At 47.5% G+C, this 23,286-nt stretch overlaps 1 protein-coding gene across 6 annotated transcripts in view; it reads left to right on the top strand.

Moving 5' to 3' along the window:
- The window catches only part of CACNB1 (calcium voltage-gated channel auxiliary subunit beta 1), a 156,440-nt gene that overhangs the window by 114,635 nt on the left and 18,519 nt on the right, over positions 1-23,286 (top strand). For 4 of the 6 annotated variants that reach the window (XM_063959712.1, XM_063959713.1, XM_063959715.1 and 1 more), the window contains 3 exons: positions 1,310-1,464; positions 12,183-12,263; positions 13,234-13,292. In XM_063959712.1, the coding sequence (XP_063815782.1) occupies positions 1,310-1,464; positions 12,183-12,263; positions 13,234-13,292 (295 nt within the window). Of the gene's footprint in view, positions 1-1,309; positions 1,465-11,982; positions 12,003-12,182; positions 12,264-13,233; positions 13,293-23,286 lie in introns of all 6 variants that reach the window. The other 2 variants (XM_063959714.1, XM_063959717.1) reach the window with 1 other exon arrangement.

The following is a 23,286-nucleotide window of genomic DNA, read 5'->3' as shown; positions in this document are numbered from 1 at the left end:
GACGCCAGGAGCCCGGAAGCCAATATCCCAGCGGCGAGCGCAGCGTGTCCCCTCGTGGGCTGGCTGCGCTCGCCACGCTTCGGGCCCAGTGGCGACCTTTGGCCGCCACAGGTTTCTATTCCCCTCCAGGTGGTGGCGTGGACCACCACCCAAGAGGGGTAACCAGCCAGCGGTCAGGACTCCGACCGCCAGTATTTTAGCTGGTGTCGGGATTCCGGCGTCGGTATCCTGCCTCCCGTCCTGACTGCTTTTGCGTGTAGCCCACAGATATTGTACAGCTCTATTTAGTTTTGAGTTTGAACACACCAGTCTCAAATCTAACTATCTCTGCACATATGAAACCTGTCCCACTATCCAACCTGCACTGTAACATGATTTTACCACAGTGGAAAGTTACTTGCTCATTCATTTTTTTGACCTCAACTCAGAATCAGCCTCACTGCATCCTATCATTTTTTTCTATCTTCTGTCCCTTGGTGTCTCTTCTTTCTATCCTATGCCAGAACTCGAACCCTCCCCACCCCCACACACTCCCCCTTCCCCTTCCCCCAAAGGAAACCACCACTGTCCAACTACCATCTTTCCTTATTTTTTTATAATTGCTTTTTATTGCGCTTTCTGCATTCTTCTTTTTGTTGTTTCCAACTCACTGTCTTTTGTGCCCCCTTTCCCTACCTCTTTTCCTATTCTCTGACCTATCGCCTCTCATTCTCTGACCTACCACGTCTCTTATTCTCTGACCTACCTCCTCTCCTATTCCCTGACCTACCGCCTTTCCTATTCTCTGACCTACCTCCTTTCCTATTCCCTGACCTACCTCCTTTCCTATTCTTTGACCTACCTCCTTTCCTATTCCCTGACCTACCGCTTTTCCTATTCTCTGACCTACCTCCTTTCCTACTCCCTGACCTACCTCCTTTCCTATTCTTTGACCTTCCTCCTTTCCTATTCCCTGACCTACCGCTTTTCCTATTCTCTGACCTACCTCCTTTCCTACTCCCTGACCTACCTCCTTTCCTATTCTCTAACCTACCACCTTTCCTATTCCTTGACTTACATCCTGTCCTATTCTTTGACCTACCTACTTTCCTATTCTCTGACCTACCTACTTTCCTATTCTCTGACCTACCGCCTTTCCTGTTCTTTGACCTACCTCCTTTCCTATCTGACCTACCCCCTTTCCTATTCTTTGACCTACCTCCTTTCCTATTCTCTGACCTACCTCTTTCCTGTTCTCTAACTCTCTTGACATTTTCTGCTATATCTGTCTACCACTTTTGCATCCCTGAAACCATCTCCTCATCTCCAGGTCCCCTGGAATCCCCATTAGCTTATGACTTAGATCCTGCTGATTTAGAATATGATGAGACAGAGCCTCATGTTCCTCAACACACCCCAAACAGCAGCACTGGAAGTGTAACAACCCCCCCATCCACTACCAAACGTGTTCCTTTCTTTAAGAAGGTAACCAATACCCCATCCATTGTTATTACTAACACTCGTCACCCTTAAAGGTTTGCTGATAACACAAAGCCTGTGTTTGCAGAGTGTTTCCGTTGTGCAAGCGCTAAGTGTGACCTGCGTCTGTGCTTTTGTATATGTGGATGTTTATATTATTTATACACATTTATATATCTATGTGCGTTGTGTATTCAGGGGTCTAGAAGCCATTACCAGGGCAAACTTTAGTGAGACCCCATGACTCTTTGCAAAGCACTTACCAAGTGGAAAGAGTTTCAAGGTTTCTACATACAGTAGTACAAAATATACTTGGGTTAGTGCTTGTACTAATGTTCTATCCGGTGATTTTTTTTTTCTATGAAAAATTTACTAGTACTCACTCACATAAAGTGCTAAAGTTCCTGTGGTGGGATTGGTGTCTACCTGCTATATTTACTTAGCTGGAATGGACTAGTCTGGTCATATAAGTAAGTTCTAGAAAAAAGTGTCAGAATATATAAGAAATGGCAAAATAAGAGCTCTGTATCTCCAGAAACAGAGACGGTGCTTCCACTAAGTACTGGTGAGTAACATTAGAAAAAAAGCCCACTGATTACTATCACTGACCTGGTTTGGGAGTGTTGTGGACTCAGGGTTTCTTCCGGTGACCGGGAAGAGGAACCGCAACTGAGCCGCAGCAGAGATGGCCGAATGTAAGTTTTCCTCATGCAGGATCAGGTCGGCAAACAGGAGGCACACGTGGACGCTGAAGGTCTCCTGAAAGACAGAACTTGAAAGGTGCTGGTGAATCAGAGAAGAATACCAGGTGCTGGAGGCACAACTGCGCTTACGTGCGCTGGGGCTTGGAGACACTGAAGTGTTTGTAGGCGCTGAAGTGCTTGGAGGCACTGAGATGCAGGGAGGCGCTGAAGTGCTTGGAGGCGCTTGGAGGTGCTGAGGCGCTTGGAGGCACTGAGGTGCTTGGAGGCGCTGAGGAGCGCGGAGACACTGAGGTGCTTGGAGGCGCTTGGAGGCACTGAGGTGCTTGGAGGCGCTAAGGCGCTTGGAGGCACTGAGGTGCTTGAGGCACGGAGGTGCTTGAGGCACGGAGGTGTTCAGAGGCACGAAGGTGCTCGGAGGCACGGAGATGCTCGGAGGCACGGAGGTGCTTGAGGCACGGAGGTGCTTGGAGGCACGGAGATGCTCGGAGGCACGGAGGTGCTTGGAGGCACGGAGATGCTCGGAGGCACGGAGGTGCTTGGAGGCACGGAAGTCTGGCGATCACCACTCCTGGGGAACTGATGATACTCAGGCACTGATGCAGTTCCTGGTGCCTGAATTTATACTTCCCACCACCAGCTGGTTGGTGGGAAGTGCCTGATGACGTCACCCGCCCAGACGCCGGGCCGAGCGACGGGAGCCGCCAGCGAGGACGGCCGCAGAGAGGACCAGCGCGCCCGAAGAGGTAAGTAAGGGGCCCGGGGCGGCGGTGTGACAGTACCCCCTCCTCTAGGGGTGGCCCCTGGACACTTCCCAGGTTTCGTAGGGTGCTTGGCATGGAAGATCCGGATTAGTCGAGGAGCTGAGACCTCAGAAGCTCCTATCCAACTTCTCTCCTCAGGACCATAACCTTTCCATTCTACCAGATATTGCAGGTTCTTGTGAAGATAACGAGAGTCCAGAATAGTTTTGATCTCGAAGTCTGTCCCAGTTTCAGTTTCTACCGAAGTGGGGCTTGAGGGCTTAGAATGAAAACGATTAAGGATGAGAGGACAAAGGAGAGAAACATGAAAGGCATTTGGTATGCGTAGATGGGAAGGTAATCCCAACTTGCAGACCACAGGATTCAGGATTTGTAGCACAGGGTATGGACCGATAAACCTTGGGGCGAACTTCATGGTGGGTACCTTTAGCCGGAGGTTATGTGTGGAGAGCCATACCCTGTCTCCAACCTTGTATTGAGGAGCGGCTCGCCGTTTCTTGTCCGCAAAGAACTTGTATCGGACAGAAACCTTTTTAAGACTAGCATGAACCTTACTCCAAATTTGTCTGAAGTGTAGTAGACTGGAAGTCACAGCTGGAACATCTCCTGTTGGAAGAATTGGTAGTTCCGGAATTTGTGGGTGGAAGCCATAGTTGATGAAGAACGGAGATTCGCCAGTGGAGGAATGAAATGAAGGGTTATGTGCAAACTCTGCCCAAGGCAATAACTCTACCCAGTTGTCATGTGAAGGGGATAGATACAGGCGGAGGAAAGTCTCCAAGTCTTGATTGACTCGTTCCGTTTGCCCATTAGTTTGGGGGTGATAAGCGGACGAAAACTTAAGTTTAATTTGTAAGGCCAAGCAGAGAGCTTTCCAAAACCTTGCGGTGAACTGTACCCCTCGATCAGAGACTATTTCTTGAGGCAACCCATGCAACCGAAAATGTTCTCGGACAAATATTAGAACTAATTTAGGAGCTGTCGGCAGACCAGTCAAAGGAACGAAATGCGCCATCTTCGAAAAACGGTCGACGATCACCCAGACAGTGTTGAAACCTTTGGAATAGGGCAAGTCGGTGACGAAGTCCATGGAAATGTGAGTCCACGGTTTCATAGGAATGGGCAGAGGACGAAGTAACCCAGCAGGAGGTAGATGGGGAGATTTATGCTGTGTACACTGTGGACAAGAATTAACATAATCCTGTACATCCTTCCTCATGGAGTCCCACCAGTAGGATCTTTGCAGAAACTTGTACATCTTCTGGGCGCCGGGATGACCGGAAAACTTGGAGATATGGGCCCACTGTAGTATCCTCGACCGGAATTTAGCTGGTACGGACATTCTTCCAGGGGGAGGACCTGGAGTAGTTGAGGCAGCGGAGACAGAAATGGGATTCAGAATTAAACTCCGCTCAAAAGAATCCTCTTCATCTGTGGGAGTTTGTGAACGGGACAGTGCATCCGCTTTAGTATTTAAAGTCCCGGCTCGGTACTTGATAACAAAAGAAAATCGAGTGAAGAAGAGTGCCCATCTAGCTTGGCGAGGATTCAAGCACTGTGCGGTTTTGATATACAACAAATTTTTGTGATCAGTGTAAATGGTAATCACATGTTTGGCCCCTTCTAAGAGATATCTCCGCTCTTCCAAGGCAGATTTAATTGCCAAGAGTTCCTGGTCTCCAATAGTGTAATTTCGTTCAGCCGGAGAGAATTTACGAGAGTGAAAGCCACACGGATGTAATTTCTTATCTGAGGCGTACTGAGAGAGAACGGCCCCAACTCCGACCGAGGATGCGTCAACTTCTAGGAAGAAAGGTTCCTCGAAATTTGGTTGTTGGAGTACTGGAGCAGACTTCAACTGGGAAAAGCCGATTTCAAGTGGGAAAAGGCCTCTATGGCTTCGGGGGGCCACAAACCCGGGTTGGAACCCTTCCTCGTCAAGGCGGTAATGGGTGCAACAATGGTGGAGAAACTTCTAATGAACTTTCTATATTAGTTCACAAAACCCAGGAATCTCTGTATTGCTTTCAAGGAGAGTGGCTGTGCCCAATCCCGAATGGCGGAAAGTTTCTCCGGGTCCATGCGAAGCTCCATCCCCGAGATGATATAACCGAGGAACGGTATTGATGTTACTTCGAAGGTACACTTGGATAACTTGGCATAGAGATGATTCTCACGTAGACGGCGGAGTACCTCTTTGACCTGTATCCTGTGTTCAGCAAGGTCTTTGGAAAAAATCAGTATGTCATCCAAATACACCACGACACTTAGGTATAACATGTCTTGGAAGATTTCATTGACGAATCCCTGGAAGACAGCAGGAGCATTGCTAAGACCGAACGGCATCACCAGATACTCATAATGCCCATCCCGGGTATTGAAGGCGGTCTTCCATTCATCTCCCTCTCTGATGCGTATCAGGTTATAGGCCCCCCTCAAATCGAGCTTGGAAAAAACGTGGGCACCACGAACTCTATCAAATAGCTCTGTGATTAGAGGCAAGGGGTATTTATTTTTGATGGTAATATCATTTAGGCCGCGGTAGTCGATACATGGTCTTAACCCTCCGTCCTTCTTTTTCACGAGGAACTCCAAATATTCTTGATGTAGAGCCCCGACCTGTAATTTAACTGGAACCGTGTGTTCTGTTATGATACCCTTGGATATCCTAGTACCATTGATAGCTGTCAAGGAAATAGGCCGTTCGATGGACCGTACTTCCAAATTCAGGCTTTGGACACAGAGGGAAGAAACAAAATTCCCAACAGTCCCGGAGTCTAAACAGGGCTTCAAAAGACTTGGAAGTAACCTTGGTGGTTAACGTTACAGGAAGCAAACAGTCCGAAGTCGGAGAAGATTTGGTCGTAACCCCCAACTTGACTCCTCCGGAACAAGCTAGGCCTGCCCGTTTCCCGGACGGGATTTGCAAGACTTGATGAAGTGACCCGCAGCTCCGCAGTACAGACAGAGTCTACCCTCATGACGACGCTGTCGCTCCTCCGGGGACAATCGGGATCGGTTAATCTGCATGGGTTCGTCTGGACTTGGGACCACCGCTTGCCTTGCAGGGGGAAGCCGGAACCTAGAACGATCCGATCGACTACGTTCACCTCCACGTTCCTGCATCCGGAGATCTACCTTGACACAGAGAGAGATCAATTCCTCTAAAGAATCCGGAAGCTCCCGAGTGACCAACTCATCCTTCAGGCGATCAGAGAGACCGTTCCAGAAAGCAGCTCTCAGAGCCTCATTATTCCAGCGAAGTTCAGAGGCAATGGTTTGAAAATGAACTACATACTGACCCACGGATCGGGAGCCTTGACGGATGCGGAGCAAATCAGAAGAGGCCGAGGTCATCCTGCCGGGCTCGTCAAAAATTCGTCGAAAAGACGTGATGAATTCGGAGTAATTGGAAACCAGTGAATCCGAACGTTCCCATAATGGAGACACCCAATCCAAGGCAGATCCTTCCAGCAGAGAAATAATATATGCCACCTTGGACCGGTCTGTAGGAAAGTTATGTGCAAGTAGCTCGAAATGTACCTCGCATTGGTTTAAAAAACCACGACAATTTTTAGGATTCCCATTATAACGGGACGGAGTAGGCAGCTGAAGGCGCGGAGTGGCACCGGCCGATGGTTGAACATTGCTGGAAGCGGCAACTGGTGCGGCTACTGGAACTGCCGGAATTACCGAGGCTAGAGACGCCTGGATCTGATCCAGACGCCCGGACAACTCCTGGAGGTACTGCATCACCTGACCTTGTGCCGCTTCCTGACTTTGTACTCGGGAAGCCAGATTCTAGATGGCACTTGAGTCCGTGTTCCGATCCCCCGGGTCCATGTGGCCTGAGTATACTATCACTGACCTGGTTTGGGAGTGTTGTGGACTCTGGGTTTCTTCCGGTGACCGGGAAGAGGAACCGCAACTGTGCCGCAGCAGAGATGGCCGAATGTAAGTTTTCCTCATGCAGGATCAGGTCGGCAAACAGGAGGCACACGTGGACGCTGAAGGTCTCCTGAAAGACAGAACTTGAAAGGTGCTGGTGAATCAGAGAAGAATACCAGGTGCTGGAGGTACAACTGCGCTTACGTGCGCTGGGGCTTGGAGACACTGAAGTGTTTGTAGGCGCTGAAGTGCTTGGAGGCACTGAGATGCAGGGAGGCGCTGAAGTGCTTGGAGGCGCTTGGAGACACCGAGGTGCTTGGAGGCGCTGAGGCGCTTGGAGGCACTGAGGTGCTTGGAGGCGCTGAGGTGCGTGGAGACACTGAGGTGCTTAAAGGCGCTAAGGCGCTTGGAGGCACTGAGGTGCTTGGAGGCGCTAAGGCGCTTGGAGGCACTGAGGTGCTTGGAGGCACGGAGGTGCTTGAGGCACGGAGGTGTTTGGAGGCACGGAGATGCTCGGAGGCATGGAGGTGCTTGGAGGCACGGAGGTGCTTGGAGGCACGGAGATGCTCGGAGGCACGGAGGTGCTTGAGGCACGGAGGTGCTTGGAGGCACGGAGATGCTCGGAGGCACGGAGGTGCTGGGAGGCACGGAGATGCTCGGAGGCACGGAGGTGCTTGGAGGCACGGAAGTCTGGCGATCACCACTCCTGGGGAACTGATGATACTCAGGCACTGATGCAGTTCCTGGTGCCTGAATTTATACTTCCCACCACCAGCTAGTTGGTGGGAAGTGCCTGATGACGTCACCCGCCCAGACGCCGGGCCGAGCGACGGGAGCCGCAAGCCGCCAGCGAGGACGGCCGCAGAGAGTACCAGCGCGCCCGGAGAGGTAAGTAAGGGGCCCGGAGCGGCGGCGTGACAATTACATGTAGGGTCAGAGCATGGGTTGGAGTGGACAGAGGCGCTGATCCTCCTAAACTGTGATGAACCTTAGTCTGGAAGGTGCAATCACTAAAGATATATGGCAATATACATCTATTGTCAGAGAGGTGAAGGTGCGATCACTCTAGATGTATGGTGAAGTACATCAATAGTAGGAGTGAATAAAAAGTATTTATTACAGAACCGTGTAATGCATAAAAACATATAAAACATAAATACACTTCTGACTATAAGCAAAGTAGAAAAGGGCTGTATGGGAAACAGGAATCGTACCGTTCTAGTGAATGAAGCCGCAGGTGTAGAATGGCAGGGTATCCTGGGAAAATACCGTGCTCAGACTCCCCGCGTCTGGCACCACGGTGTCATCACCATACATGGATTCTTGTTGTATGTATCCTGTTGCTGATTGGGAAATAGACACGGGGAGCCTGAGCAGGGTATTTTCCCGGGATACCCTGCCATTCTACACCTGCGGCTCCACTCATTAGAACGGGAACGATTCCTGTTTCCCATACAGCCGTTTCCTACTTTGCTTATTGTCAGAAGTGTATTTAGATTTTACATGTTTTATATGTTTTTATGCATCACACGGTTCTGTAATAAATACTTTTCTCTAACGTCCTAAGTGGATGCTGGGGACTCCGTAAGGACCATGGGGATTAGCGGCTCCGCAGGAGACTGGGCACAACTAAAGAAAGCTTTAGGACTACCTGGTGTGCACTGGCTCCTCCCACTAAGACCCTCCTCCAGACCTCAGTTAGATTCTTGTGCCCGGCTGAGCTGGATGCACACTAGGGGCTCTCCTGAGCTGCTAGAAAGAAAGTATATTTAGGTTTTTTATTTTACAGTGAGATCTGCTGGCAACAGACTCACTGCAGCGAGGGAATAAGGGGAGAAAAAGCGAACCTACCTAACAGGTGGTAGTTTGGGCTTCTTAGGCTACTGGACACCATTAGCTCCAGAGGGATCAACCGCAGGACCCGACCTTGGTGTTCGTTCCCGGAGCCGCGCCGCCGTCCCCCTTACAGAGCCAGAAGCAAGAAGAACCGGAGGAAGTTATCCCTACGCTATTTAAAGCTAGGAAAGAAGTGAACGCAAACCATTATCACCGCATATGGCGGAAATATGTTGCGTGCTGTGAGGCCAGTAAGGCCCCAAAGGAGGAATTTCAGCTAGGTCGATTTCTGCACTTCCTGCAAGTCAGAGGTGACTATGGGCCTAAAATTGGGTTCCATTAAGGTCCAGATTTCGGCTCTATCGATTTTCTTCCAAAATAGAACTGGCTTCACTGCCTGAAGTTCAGACTTTTGTTAAGGGAGTGCTGCATAGTCAGCCCCCGTTGGTGCCTCCAGTGGCACCGTGGGATCTCAACGTAGTGTTGGATTTCCTGAAGTCGCATTGAGTTGAGCCACTTAAATCCGTGGAGCTACAATACCTCACGTGGAAAGTGGTCATGCTGTGGGCCTTGGCGTCGGCCAGGCGTGTATCAGAATTGGTGGCTTTGTCATGCAAAAGCCTTATCTGTATTTTATATGGATAAGGCGGAATTGAGGACTCGTTCCCAATTCCTTCCTAAGGTGGTATCAGTTTTTCATGTGAACCAACCTATTGTGGTGCCTGCGGCTATTTGGGACTTGGAGGATTCCAAGTTTCTAGACGTAGTCAGGGCCCTGAAAAGTATATGTTTCCAGGACGGCTGGAGTCAGGAAAACTGACTCGCTATTTATCCTGTATACACCCAACAAGCTGGGTGCTCCTGCTTCTAAGCAGACTATTGCTCGCTGGATCTGTAGCACGATTCAACTTGCACATTCTGCGGCTGGACTGCCGCACCCTAAATCTGTAAAAGCCCATTCCACGAGGAAAGTGGGCTCTTCTTGGGCAGCTGCCCGAGGGGTCTCGGCTTTACAAATTTGCCGAGCTGTTACTTGGTCGGGGTCAAACACTCTTGCAAGAGTCTACAAGTTTGATACCCTGGCTGAGGAGGACCTAGAGTTTGCTCATTCGGTGCTGCAGAGTCATCCGCACTCTCCCGCCCGTTTGGGAGCTTTGGTATAATCCCCATGGTCCTTACGGAGTCCCCAGCATCCACTTAGGACGTTAGAGAAAATAAGATTTTACTCACTGGTAAATCTATTTCTCGTAGTCCGTAGTGGATGCTGGGCGCCCATCCCAAGTGCGGATTGTCTGCAATACTTGTATATAGTTATTGCCTAACTAAAGGGTTATTGTTGAGCCATCTGTTGAGAGGCTCAGTTGTTATCATACTGTTAACTGGGTATAGTATCACGAGTTATACGGTGTGATTGGTGTGGCTGGTATGAGTCTTACCCGGGATTCAAAATCCTTCCTTATTGTGTCAGCTCTTCCGGGCACAGTATCCTAACTGAGGTCTGGAGGAGGGTCTTAGTGGGAGAAGCCAGTGCACACCAGGTAGTCCTAAAGCTTTCTTTAGTTGTGCCCAGTCTCCTGCGGAGCCGCTAATCCTCATGGTCCTTACGGAGTCCCCAGCATCCACTACGGACTACGAGAAATAGATTTACCGGTGAGTAAAATCTTATTTTTTTTCACTCCTACTATTGATGTACTTCACCATACATCTAGAGTGATTGCACCTTCACCTCTCTGACAATAGATGTACCTTGCCATATATCTTTAGTGATTGCACCTTCCAGACTAAGGTTCATCACAGTTTAGGAGGATCAGCGCCTTATAGGGATAAGTCATCTTCTGTATATTTGCTTGCTATTTGGGAGCTCATCTGGGGTAGCTCCAGCACTTTTCTCTGGCCTGCTATTGATCCTTCACACCGTGCAGTCATACACCCTACCACTTCTGTTTGGAGTGGACAGAGGTTAGTATTTTTGCTATTTCTATAAGAGATGCTGTAACAAGGGGTCTTGTATTCAGGTGCGTTTCATTTGTTAACACTTAATTGACATTGTGAGATCACATGCGACCACGCCGACCCACTGTGTCTTCTTAGTTTTTGACAAGGTGATCCATTCTACAGATGTGCATAATATAATATTGAAATATTTAAAAAATACTTTTTAAACTGTATTAAATAAAAAATGTATAAATAAAACTATTTTATGAATGGTTTAGATTGCTTAGATTGTGAAGTTTGAATCCAGGAAAGTTGCAGCTGGTTAATATTGAAAAATAAGGACACTTCCAGGGACAATTTTTAATACTGTGATCTTCAAAGGGACAGCTGATAAGTTTTAAGGCCTCTCGGGCTCAATTAATAGGAAGTGTATTGGTGAACCCTAGGTAATATGTAATATAAATGTAAAACTTTATTGGAACTGAATAAGGCAATCATACTGATACGTTTGCTTTTAATAATCATAGAAGTTTTATGCCGTATACAGAACAAAGGCTTTTTGGGTTTTTGTGGTCTGTACAATTGTCATTACTTTTCCTAGTGATAATGTACATTACTAGCTAGACTTCGTTTTAGTCAGAGATGGGACTTCATCCCCGTCACGAGGAAGCAAGATCTCCTCCTCCCTGTCCTCCTATCTGTATGCTGCAGGTCCTGGTATTCTGTTGCAGGACTCTCCACTCTCATGGTGCCTATGTTGGTGTTCTCCACACACACACCTGGTTCCCAGCGGCAAATGTCTCCGTAGCATCTGGGAGTTACACTACTGGTTCTGTTGCTGTCACAATAATAATCTTGAGTTTAGTGTGTATAAAAACATGTACTATTTCTTCATTTGCTGCGTAGCATGATAATATACCACTAGGCATTATGAATGACATTAGTAATAATGTCCGTTACTCATTTTATCCTTCCACGTTGATTTGTTTCCAGGCCAGAGCTGATCAACAGATGGCTCTTCAGCTAGATGATATTGTTCACTTAATTTTCTTTTTATTCACTGTTCATAAATTGTGGCTCATATATAAGCCTAAAACAAGACATGTATGTGCATTCAATTCTTTTATTTTATTTTATATTACTTAAGGGTCCTATTTGTTAGTACATACATGTTTCTGCACATGCATGCCTCTGTGATTATAGCAGTAACATGCATGATATGTTTTCTTTTTTTTTCCCAATCTCTTTTCACTTTTTCATCTCCTATCTATTCACTGACCTCTCCCCCCATATATCTCTTCACCTCCACCTTTTCATTTTCACTCTGCCCCTTATCTATTGCACCATTTTCCCGTGCACCCTCTCCTATCTCTTCTGTTTTCTGCATTCATTACGCATAGCCAAACAGAGGCAGAAGTCAGTAAGTAATAGTCTGCATATGTTTACTATGTCACCTTAATTTGTATTGTTGTGATGCTGTGTTAAGTTCCTGAATATTGCATGCTGTGTTGTGTCTGTGGACAATATAAATGGGTGCATGACGCTTTGTTTATGAATATACAGGTGGTAGGAGGGGTATAACCAAGTCTTTCTGTTACAGACAGAGCACATCCCCCCATATGATGTAGTTCCTTCTATGAGGCCAATCATTTTAGTTGGACCCTCGCTAAAAGGATATGAGGTAATGTCAAAGGGAACAGTTGTAGCAGCTACAGAGGTTGTTGAACCAAGGAGTTCCGTGACCTCTGGCGTCTTAAGTAATTGGAATAATAACAGTAGATGTCAATGGCACATTAAAAGAACAAGCTGACCTCAAAAGTTTTCTCCTTCATCCTATCTGGGGAACACTGACGTTGGTATATGAGGGAGAGGCTGAGGAGTAGGCAGTAAAAATGGTTAATAAGCTGAAGCTCCCCCTCCCTTATATACACTCCACTTCCCCTAGCTACTCAGTTATTTTTTAGTGCCTGTAGGAGAGGCACAAAGCTTTACAAGAAAAGGTTTTTATTTCTTACTAGTGTAATACCCCCCTCCCCCCCTATTTTAGGTTGCCTTAAACACATTATGGAATGAGTCTCTGGGGATTAGGGTACCGTTGGCAGCCACCATCTCCCCAGACACTACTGCTACCAGTCCCGGAAGAGGGCCACCACCTCTGCGGGTGCCCTGGGACCCTAATTGATATCTTAAGCCTCAGACTTACCAACTCTGCACCTGGAAGCAGCAGCTTATATAGTAACAGCTGCCACAGTTACAAACGGTTGCGCTGGGTGGCTGAGTCCATCCTTCCTCCATTTTACTTTAACTAGCTAGCCACCACAGCCTAATATAGGAGTGCTGGGCGGCTGAGGAGGCAAAAACCTTAAAGAGGAAAAATGGAGGCTCTCGTCACAGGATCGGGTGCTGCACTCTACCTCTATATTGCCAGCTGCCGCCGCTTACTGCAGTAGTGCTAGGTGTCCATGGAGACTATCGTGTTTACTTAATTTATTTGTATGTTTTTCCTTACTTCACCATTTTTATTTTTTTGCATATCTGTCCCCTACAGCACTTCTTGCAGCACTCACTGTTAATATCCTGGCTGCGTGTCAGTTGCCTTTGTTTTGCTGTCACTAGTCTGCAGGCTCTAACCTTTGTTTGTGTGCCTGCAGGTCACCGATATGATGCAAAAAGCCTTATTTGACTTCTTGAAACATCGCTTTGATGGAAGGTAATAAATCTGTTATTTCATATGTATAGCTCTACCAACAAGGTTTCTAAGCACATGCAGTAGTGCAAGTAGAAAAAATGTCTTAGTGGTACTGTGTGCGCGCGCCAAAAATGGTGGCCACATGGGACATGGACAATGAAAATAGGGGCGTGATACACATCATATGGGGGGCCAGATACACATATGACCCCAATAGTGCAGTGCCAGATTCACATATGCCAATAGTGGCAGATACACGTATGCCCCCAATAGTGGAGTGCCAGATACACATATGCCCCTACAGTGCCAGATTTGCCCCTACAGTGCCAAATATGCCTCCACAGTGCCAGATACACATATGCCCCCCCAGTTCAAGGTACACATATGCCCCCTGTGCCACATATGCCCCCACAGTGCCAGATACACATATGCCCACCCAGTGCAAGGTACACATATGCCCCCAGTGCCACATATGTCCCCATAGTGCCAGATATGTCCCCACAGTGCCAGACACACACATCCCCCCCAGTGCAAGGTACACATATGCCCCCAGTGCCACATTTGCCCCATAGTGCCAGATATGTCCCCACAGTGCCAGATACACATATGCCCCCCCCCCCCTCCCCAGTGCAAGGTACACATCTGCCGCAAGTGCCTCTCCTGCCCCTCAGTGCTCATCCGGTCTCATCCAGCGACAGTGTGTCTCTCAAATGAGGCGCCAGTTATGAGCCAATCAGAGCACCGTGTGGCTCTAGAAAACATATTGGTAAAGGACACCTTCATCCCTCTATTGGTCCAAAAAAAACAACAAGAAAATGTGTTGATCTTGGCGCATCAGTGCCTAATGCATCTTGGGAGGCTAGGCTGCATAACGGATGGCCCAGCTATGGTCTCTCCCACACAGCCCCAGGTATTGCCCTCATTACTACATTGTGACAGTCATAGGATTTACCATCACAGAACAGCATTTCATTTTTCTTTCTGTTTTCATAGCTTTCCGAGCAACAGATTTCCTGGATAAAATATTCAATATCTGCGCGTACATAATTATAAGCAGAGAATAGGAGTTCCTAGTTAATTGATAGGTTGTATTCTCCTGAATATTGGTTCTTCCCACCAAATGACTGCCTCCACAATGAGTAGGCGAAGGGTACAGCGTGATATTTTTAGATACAATGTGTGTTTGTGAGTCTTTCAGTTGACACAAATATTTCAAAACACTTGTTAATAGTCTGTGTCAAGTGATTAGTCAGAAATGAATTGAATATCAAGATATGGATATCCCCAGAGTTGCAGTAATATCCTTGGTGTGGTTTCAGCAAGAAGCATTGTACAGTCACTGAGGAATACAAATGATTCAGTGTATGCAGTTATTCAGGCAACATTCTCAGCACTGCCTCTCACCAGCTCAGCATAAATCAAGACTATTTATATATGAATTGGTGTAACTGCTTATAACAGTCTATGTGATACTTTAATCCATGGATTATTCAGCTCCTCCTCAAGTCTCTCTGAACTGAAATATTGTCAATATAATTAGGATAATTTATTTTTACTAAAAATTGGTTACTTTTAATCACTTTCTTAGTGACAACTATACATTTTATTTTACATACTTGTTTTAAAGGTACTTGTCAAATATTAGATTGATGTCAGTAATAATTAGTTTATTAGCTTATAAGTGCATCATAGTTTTACATAAAATAATAATAATTGTAGGAACCCATATTTCTTTTTTTGAAAATCGTAATTTTGCATGGTGAAACAAACTGGAAAGGCAATACAAAGAATAAAAGGACAAACGGTTATAGAACTACCGTCCAACATAGACCATATTATTTTTGGAAAAAAGAACAACAACAATCGGAAGAAAAAAACATTGTCTGGAAGGCATCAAACGTAGGGGGGGGGGGTAAGAGGGTAAGGAGGGGGGGGGGGGAGGGGGGGGGAAAACCACGTTACAGTCATATAGTAATGGATATTTCGAGAACTTTCAAAGAAGAATAGAAAGAGAGAGAAAAGGAAAGAGGAAGGAGAAAGAGCAACACTTGTCGCCCATGGGTCCGCGGAGGGAACTAACAGGAGGGAGGAGGCGATAATCTACGCTCTACAAGGAGCCAGGGGGTCCAAACCTGATCAAAAGTGTGCCCTCGATCATGGAGATAGTATGTGATCTTCTCCACAGCTGCAATGTGCCATACTTTGGCTTTGAGAGCTGAGAGAGAAGGGGGGGGGGGGGGGGAGTTTTTTTCCAATTAAGAGCGATCAGCGATTTTGCCGCAGTTAAAATGTGTGTAGCCAATCTTTTGGAGAATTTATCAGGGATCGGGGGAGGGTAACACAGCAAAAAAATCCAGGGATCTTTCGGCTTGGAACCCATATTTCTTGACAGAAGTCATAAGTAAAAAATAAGTAAAACATCTATTGTTTATCAGAATTATATTTTTTACTACTTAGCCCATCTAGTCTGCCCCTTTTTTAAACATATTGTTACCTCAAACTCTATTAGATCCTTAGTTCTTTGTAAGGATAGCCTTATGTCTATCCCATGCTTGTTTAAATTGTTCTACAGTCTTAGCCTCTACCACCTCTGATGGGAGGCTATTCCACTTGTCCACTACCCTTTCTGTGAAGTAATTTTTCCTCAACTTCCTCCTGAAGCTGCCTCCCTCCAGTCTCAGTGCATGTCCTCGTGTTCTAATACTTCTCTTCCTTTGAAAAATGTTTCCCACCCGGACTTTTTTAAAACCCTTGGAATAAAGTTTACTTTATATCATATCCCTCCTTTCCCTTCTCTGCTCCAAACTATACATGTTAAGATCTTTAAGTATTTTTGGTAAGTTTTGTGATGTAGGCCATGCACCATTTCTTTTACGTCCTAGAGGATGCTGGGGACTCCGTAAGGACCATTGGGTATAGACGGGCTCCGCAGGAGACATGGGCACTCTAAAGACTTTAGATGGGTGTGCACTGGCTCCTCCCTCTATGCCTCTCCTCCAGACCTCAGTTAGATCCTGTGCCCAGAGGAGACTGGGTGCACTGCAGGGGAGCTCTCCTGAGTTTCTCTGAAAAAGACTTTTGTTAGGTTTTCTATTTTCAGGGAGCGCTGCTGGCAACAGGCTCCCTGCATCGTGGGACTGAGGGGAGAGAAGCAGACCTACTTAAGTGATGGGCTCTGCTTCTTAGGCTACTGGACACCATTAGCTCCAGAGGGACGGAATACAGGTCTCACCCTCGCCGTTCGTCCCGGAGCCGTGCCGCCGTCCTCCTCACAGAGCCGGAAGATTGAAGCCGGGTATGTATTAAGAAGAAAGAAGATTTCAAAGGCGGCAGAAGACTTCAGATCTTCACTGAGGTAACGCGCAGCGGTAACGCTGCACGCCATTGCTCCCACACATACACACACAGCGGGCACTGTAAGGGTGCAGGGCGCAGGGGGGACGCCCTGGGCAGCAATATAAACCTCAAGGGACACTGGCATAGAGATTAGATACGGCAGAGGCGGTATATTAAAAATCCCCTGCCAGTATAAATAATTTGAGCGGGACCGAAGCCCGCCACTGAGGGGGCGGAGCTTGATCCTCCAGCACTAACCAGCGCCATTTTCTCCACATCACACCGCAGAGAAGCTGGCTCCCCGGACTCTCCCCTGCTGAACACGGTTACAGAGGGCAAAAAAGAGGGGGGGGGGGCACATTTAATTGGCGCAGTGAGTGTAATTATATATATTTATATAAAAGCGCTGTACTACTGGGATTTTATTCCGGTATCCGGTGGCGCTGGGTGTGTGCTGGCATACTCTCTCTCTCTGTCTCTCCAAAGGGCCTTATTGGGGGACTGTCTCCATATAGATATATCCCTGAGTGTGTGGGGGTGTCGGTACGTGTGTGTCGGCATGTCTGAAGCGGAAGGCTCATCTAAGGAGGAGGTGGAGCAGATGATTGTGGTGTCTCCGTCGGCAACGCCGACACCTGATTGGTTAGATATGTGGAATGTTTTAAATGCAAATGTGTCTTTATTACATAAGAGATTGGACAAAGCAGAGTCCAGGGATAGAACAGGGAGTAAATCCATGGCTTTGACTGTGTCACAGGGCCCTTCAGGGTCTCAGAAACGTCCACTGTCCCAAGTAGCAGACACTGATACCGACACGGATTCTGACTCCAGTGTCGACTACGATGAGGCGAGGTTACACCCAAGGGTGGCCAAAAGTATTCATTATATGATTATTGCAATAAAAGATGTTTTGCATATCACAGATGTCCCTGACACGAGGGTATGCATGTTTAAGGAAAAGAAACCTGAGGTAACCTTTCCCCCATCTCATTAGCTGAATGAGTTATTCGAAAAAGCTTGGGAAACTCCAGACAAGAAACAGCAGATTCCCAAGAGAATTCTTATGGCGTATCCTTTCCCGGCACAGGACAGGTTACGGTGGGAATCTTCGCCCAGGGTGGACAAGGCTTTAACGCGCTTGTCCAAAAAGGTGGCCCTACCGTCTCCAGACACGGCGGCCCTCAAGGATCCTGCTGATCGCAGACAGGAGACTACCTTAAAATCAATTTATACACATACGGGTGCCTTGCTCAGACTGGCAATAGCGTCGGCTTGGGTTTGTAGCGCTGTAGCAGCGTGGACAGATACCTTGTCAGCTGACATTGATACCCTAGATAGGGATACCATTTTATTGACCTTAGGTCACATTAAAGACGCAGTCCTATATATGAGAGACGCTCAGAGAGACGTTGGGATGCTAGGTTCGAGAGCCAACGCCATGGAGATTTCTGCTAGGCGAGCCCAGTGGACCCGCCAATGGACGGGTGATGCCGACTCAAAGAGACATATGGAAGTTTTGCCTTACAAGGGTGAGGTTTTATTTGGGGAAGGTCTCGCGGACCTGGTTTCCACAGCTACCGCGGGTAAATCTACTTTTTTACCTTATGTTCCCCCACAGCAAAAGAAAACACCACAATATCAGATGCAGTCCTTTCGGCCGCATAAGTCCAGAAGAAGTAAGGGTAGAGGGAAGAGAATGCCTGCTACGGCTAGTTACCAGGAGTCCTCCCCGGCTTCTACTAAATCCACTGCATGACGCTGGGGCTCCACTGAGGGAGTCCGCCCCGGTGGGGGCACGTCTTCGACTCTTCAGCCACGTCTGGGTTCAATCAGACGTGGATCCTTGGGCGATGGAAATTGTATCCCAAGGATACCAGCTGGAATTCGAAGAGGTGCCTCCGCGCCGATTTTTCAAATCGGCTTTACCAGCTTCTCCCCCAGAGAGGGAGATAGTTTTAGCTTCAATTCAAAAGCTGTATCAACAGCAAGTGATTGTCAAGGTTCCCCTAGTTCAACAGGGGAAGGGGTACTATTCAACCCTGTTTGTGGTTCCGAAACCGGATGGCTCAGTCAGGCCCATTCTAAATCTAAAATCCCTAAACCTGTACTTGAAAAAGTTCAAATTCAAGATGGAATCGCTCCGGGCGGTTATCTCCAGCCTGGAAGGGGGGGATTTTATGGTGTCACTAGACATAAAGGATGCATACCTTCATGTCCCCATATATCCCCCTCATCAGGCGTACCTGAGATTCGCTGTACAGGACTGTCATTACCAGTTTTCAGACATTGCCGTTTGGGCTTTCCACGGCCCCGAGGATTTTCACCAAGGTAATGGCGGAAATGATGGTGCTCCTACGCAGGCAGGGAGTCACAATTATCCCGTACTTGGACGATCTCCTGATAAAAGCGAGATCGAGAGATCAGTTGCTGAAAAGCGTGTCGCTCTCCCTGAGAGTGCTGCAGCAACATGGCTGGATTCTGAATCTACCAAAGTCACAGTTGGTTCCAACGACTCGGCTATCTTTCTTAGGCATGATTCTGGACACGGAACAAAAGAGGGTTTTTCTCCCAATTGAAAAAGCCCAGGAACTCCAGAACATGGTCAGACCTGTTAAAACCGAAAAGAGTGTCAGTCCATCAATGCACTCGAGTACTGGGAAAGATGGTGGCGACTTACGAGGCCATCCCCTTCAGCAGGTTTCATGCGAGGACATTTCAGTGGAACCTTCTGGACAAGTGGTCCGGGTCCCATCTTCAAATTCATCAGAAAATAAGCCTGTCCCCCAGGGCCAGGGTGTCTCTCCTGTGGTGGCTGCAGAGTGCTCACCTTCTAGAGGGTCGCAGGTTCGGCATTCAAGACTGGTTTCTGGTGACCACGGACGCGAGCCTCCGAGGATGGGGAGCAGTCACACGAGGAAGAAATTTTCAGGGAACATGGTCAAGCCAGGAGGCTTGTCTACACATCAACATACTGGAATTAAGGGCCATGTACAATGGCCTACGACAAGCGGAGAATCTTCTTCGCGACCTACCGGTTCTGATTCAATCAGACAACGTCACTGCCGTGGCTCATGTAAACCGCCAAGGCGGGACAAGGAGCAGAGTGGCAATGGCGGAAGCCACAAGGATTCTGCGCTGGGCGGAAAATCACGTAAGCGCTCTGTCAGCATTCCGGGAGTGGACAGCTGGGAAGCAGACTTCCTCAGCAGACACGATCTCCATCCAGGAGAGTGGGGACTTCATCAAGAAGTTTTTGCAGAGATAACAAGTCAGTGGAGACTTCCTCAAATAGACATGATGGCGTCACGCCTCAACAAGAAGCTTCGGAGGTATTGTGCCAGGTCAAGGGACCCACAGGCAGTAGCGGTAGATGCCCTGGTGACACCATGGGTGTTTCAGTCGGTCTATGTATTCCCTCCTCTTCCTCTAATCTCCAAAATATTGAGAATTATCAGAAGAAAAAGAGTGCAGACAATACTCATTGTTCCAGATTGGCCTTGAAGGGCTTGGTATTCAGATCTTCAGGAGATGCTCACAGAAGATCCATGGCCTCTTCCTCTCAGGGAGGACCTGTTGCAGCAGGGGCCCTGCGTGTTCCAAGACTTACCGCGGTTACGTTTGACGGCATGGCGGTTGAACACCGAATCCTAGCGGGGAAAGGTATTCCGGAGGAAGTCATCCCTACTCTGATAAGGGCTAGGAAGGAGGTTACAGCGAAACATTATCACTGTATCTGGAGGAAGTATGTTTCTTGGTGTGAAGCCAAGAATGCTCCTACGGAAGAGTTCCACCTGGGCCGTTTTCTCCATTTTCTACAGACAGGAGTGGATATGGGCCTGAAGTTAGGCTCCATTAAGGTACAGATTTCGGCCCTATCTATATTCTTTCAGAAGGAATTAGCTTCTCTCCCAGAAGTCCAGACTTTTGTAAAGGGAGTGCTGCACATCCAGCCTCCTTTTGTGCCCCCAGTGGCACCATGGGACCTTAACGTGGTGTTACAGTTCCTTACGTCACACTGGTTTGAACCTCTTCAAACAGTTGAGGTGAAATTTCTCACTTGGAAAGTGGTCATGTTGTTGGCCTTGGCATCTGCACGGCGGGTGTCCGAATTGGCAGCTTTGTCTCACAAGAGCCCCTATCTGATTTTCCATGTGGATAGAGCAGAAATAAGGACTCGTCCTCAATTTTTGCGTAAGGTGGTTTCATCTTTTCATATGAACCAACCTATCGTGGTGCCTGTGGCTACGAGTGACTTGGAGGATTCCAGGTCCCTTGATGTAGTCAGAGCCTTAAAAATGTATGTAGCCAGGATGGCTCGGATTAGGAAAACAGAGGCACCGTTTGTCCTGTATGCAGCCAACAAGCTTGGCGCTCCTGCTTCTAAACAGACTATTGCTCGCTGGATCTGTAACACGATTCAGCAGGCTCATTCTACGGCTGGATTGCCGTTACCAAATTTGGTAAAGGCCCATTCCACTAGGAAGGTGGGCTCTTCTTGGGCGGCTGCCCGAGGCTTCTCGGCATTACAGCTTTGCCGAGCGGCGACTTTGTCGGGTTCAAACACTTTTGCTAAATTCTACAAGTTTGATACCTTGGCTGAGGAGGACCTCCTGTTTGCTCAATCGGTGCTGCAGAGTCATCCGCACTCTCCCGCCCGGTCTGGAGCTTTGGTATAATCCCCATGGTCCTTACGGAGTCCCCAGCATCCTCTAGGACGTAAGAGAAAATAAGATTTTAAACCTACCGGTAAATCTTTTTCTCCTAGTCTGTAGAGGATGCTGGGCGCCTGTCCCTGTGCGGACTAAATTCTGCAAGACTTGTATATAGTTTTTGCTTACATAAGGGTTATGTTACCGTTTTGATCAGTCTCGGGCTGATGCTGTTTTGTTTCATACTGTTAACTGGTTCATATATTCCATGTTATACGGTGTGGATGGTGTGGGCTGGTATGAATCTTGCCCTTAGATTAACAAAAATCCTTTCCTCGTACTGTCCGTCTCCTCTGGGTACAGTTTCTCCAACTGAGGTCTGGAGGAGGGGCATAGAGGGAGGAGCCAGTGCACACCCATTCTAAAGTCTTTAGAGTGCCCATGTCTCCTGCGGAGCCCGTCTATACCCCATGGTCCTTACGGAGTCCCCAGCATCCTCTACTGACTAGGAGAAAAAGATTTACCGGTAGGTTTAAAATCTTATTTTTAGTTGCCCTCCTGTGTCTCTAATGTATTTATATCCTTACGGAGCTATGGTCTCCAGAACGGGTTCAATATGATTTGCCAATGCACAGGATGCCGGCTGTCAGTATACCAACAGCGGCATCCCGTCCATCAGAATCCCAACAGCCCCCCATAAAGGCCCCTAACCCTCACCTTTTCCCTACTCTAACCCTCCCTTGTGGGTGCCTAACCCTAACCCTCCCCGCTTGTTGCCTTACCCTAACCCTTCCTTCACCGCTGCCTAAACCTAACCCTACCTGCTAGGTTCTTAACCCTAACTTCCGCTGCTAAGTGCCTAACCCTCCCTGCCTGGTACCTAACCCTAACCTTCCCATCCCTAAACCCTAACCTTACGCCACCTTCTGGCGGCTAAACCTACTCCCATCCCCGCAGGATCGGGGTTCCGTGTGTCGGTATTTAGATGCCGGGATCCAGAGTCCTGTCTGAATTTTGACACCAGTATTCCTGCTGCGGACGGGATTCCGGCATCGGTATTTCAAGCGCCGGGATCCTGTTCGTCGGTATTCTGACTGCATCCCTCCAGAACTGATCACAGTATTCTAGATGAGGCCGTACCAATGAACTATACATTGCCATTATTAATTCTTTATTTTTGCTGCTGATTCCACTCCCTATGCAACCAAGCATCTAACTAGCCTTGCCTTACATTGCTTACCTCCCTCTACGTCCCCTGAAATAGTGACTCCTAGATCCCTTTACTCCTCAGTAGGTTCCCGTATAATGCTGTTAAAACTATATTTTGCCTTTGGATTTGTAAGACCCAAGTGCATGATTTCGCATTTTTTGACATTAAACTGTAGTTGCCACATTCATCACCATTCCCCTAGTCCAGGCATTCCCAACCACGGTCCTCAAGGCACACTAACAGTGCAGGTTTTTATGATATCCAGGCTTCAGCACAGGGGACTTAATTAGTAGCTCACTTATTTTGATTTAACCATCTGTGCTGAAGCCTGGATATCACTAAAACCTGCACTGTTGGTGTGCCTTGAGGACCGTGGTTGGGAATGCCTGCCCTAGTCTACCTAGGGCATCAATCATTTGTTTTACTACTCCTACTGTGTCTACCATGTTTAGAGTGCACTTTTCCTGTGGCTTGTACATAGTTTTTGATCTTGAAAGGAGTTTTGTAAGTGGCTTTAGAAGTTAGTTATTTTGCCATTAGTGTTCATTAGTAAAATATGTGTACCCAGCATATGAGGAGAGCTTCTGATAAGATGTTATTGCTTGCTAGTGCTGTTTTCTGTAATAAGTCATACACCAGCTGGCACTGTTCTATTGGCACTACTACATTTTATAAGATCAATATCTATCATGTAAGGAGTATATAGGTAGTATATACTTCTGGACTGCATCATGTTTTATTTTGACCTTGTGTTATTTTGTAAGTGGAAGATAACAGTAAAATAAAATTGGTAATGTACATACTTGTTCCTCGTTGACAC

Source organism: Pseudophryne corroboree, chromosome 3 (assembly GCF_028390025.1).
Source record: "Pseudophryne corroboree isolate aPseCor3 chromosome 3, aPseCor3.hap2, whole genome shotgun sequence".
NCBI classification, from domain to species: Eukaryota; Metazoa; Chordata; class Amphibia; order Anura; family Myobatrachidae; genus Pseudophryne; species Pseudophryne corroboree.
The sequence above is the reverse complement of the archived record's forward strand: the minus strand, read 5'-3'. Positions and strand labels throughout refer to the sequence as shown.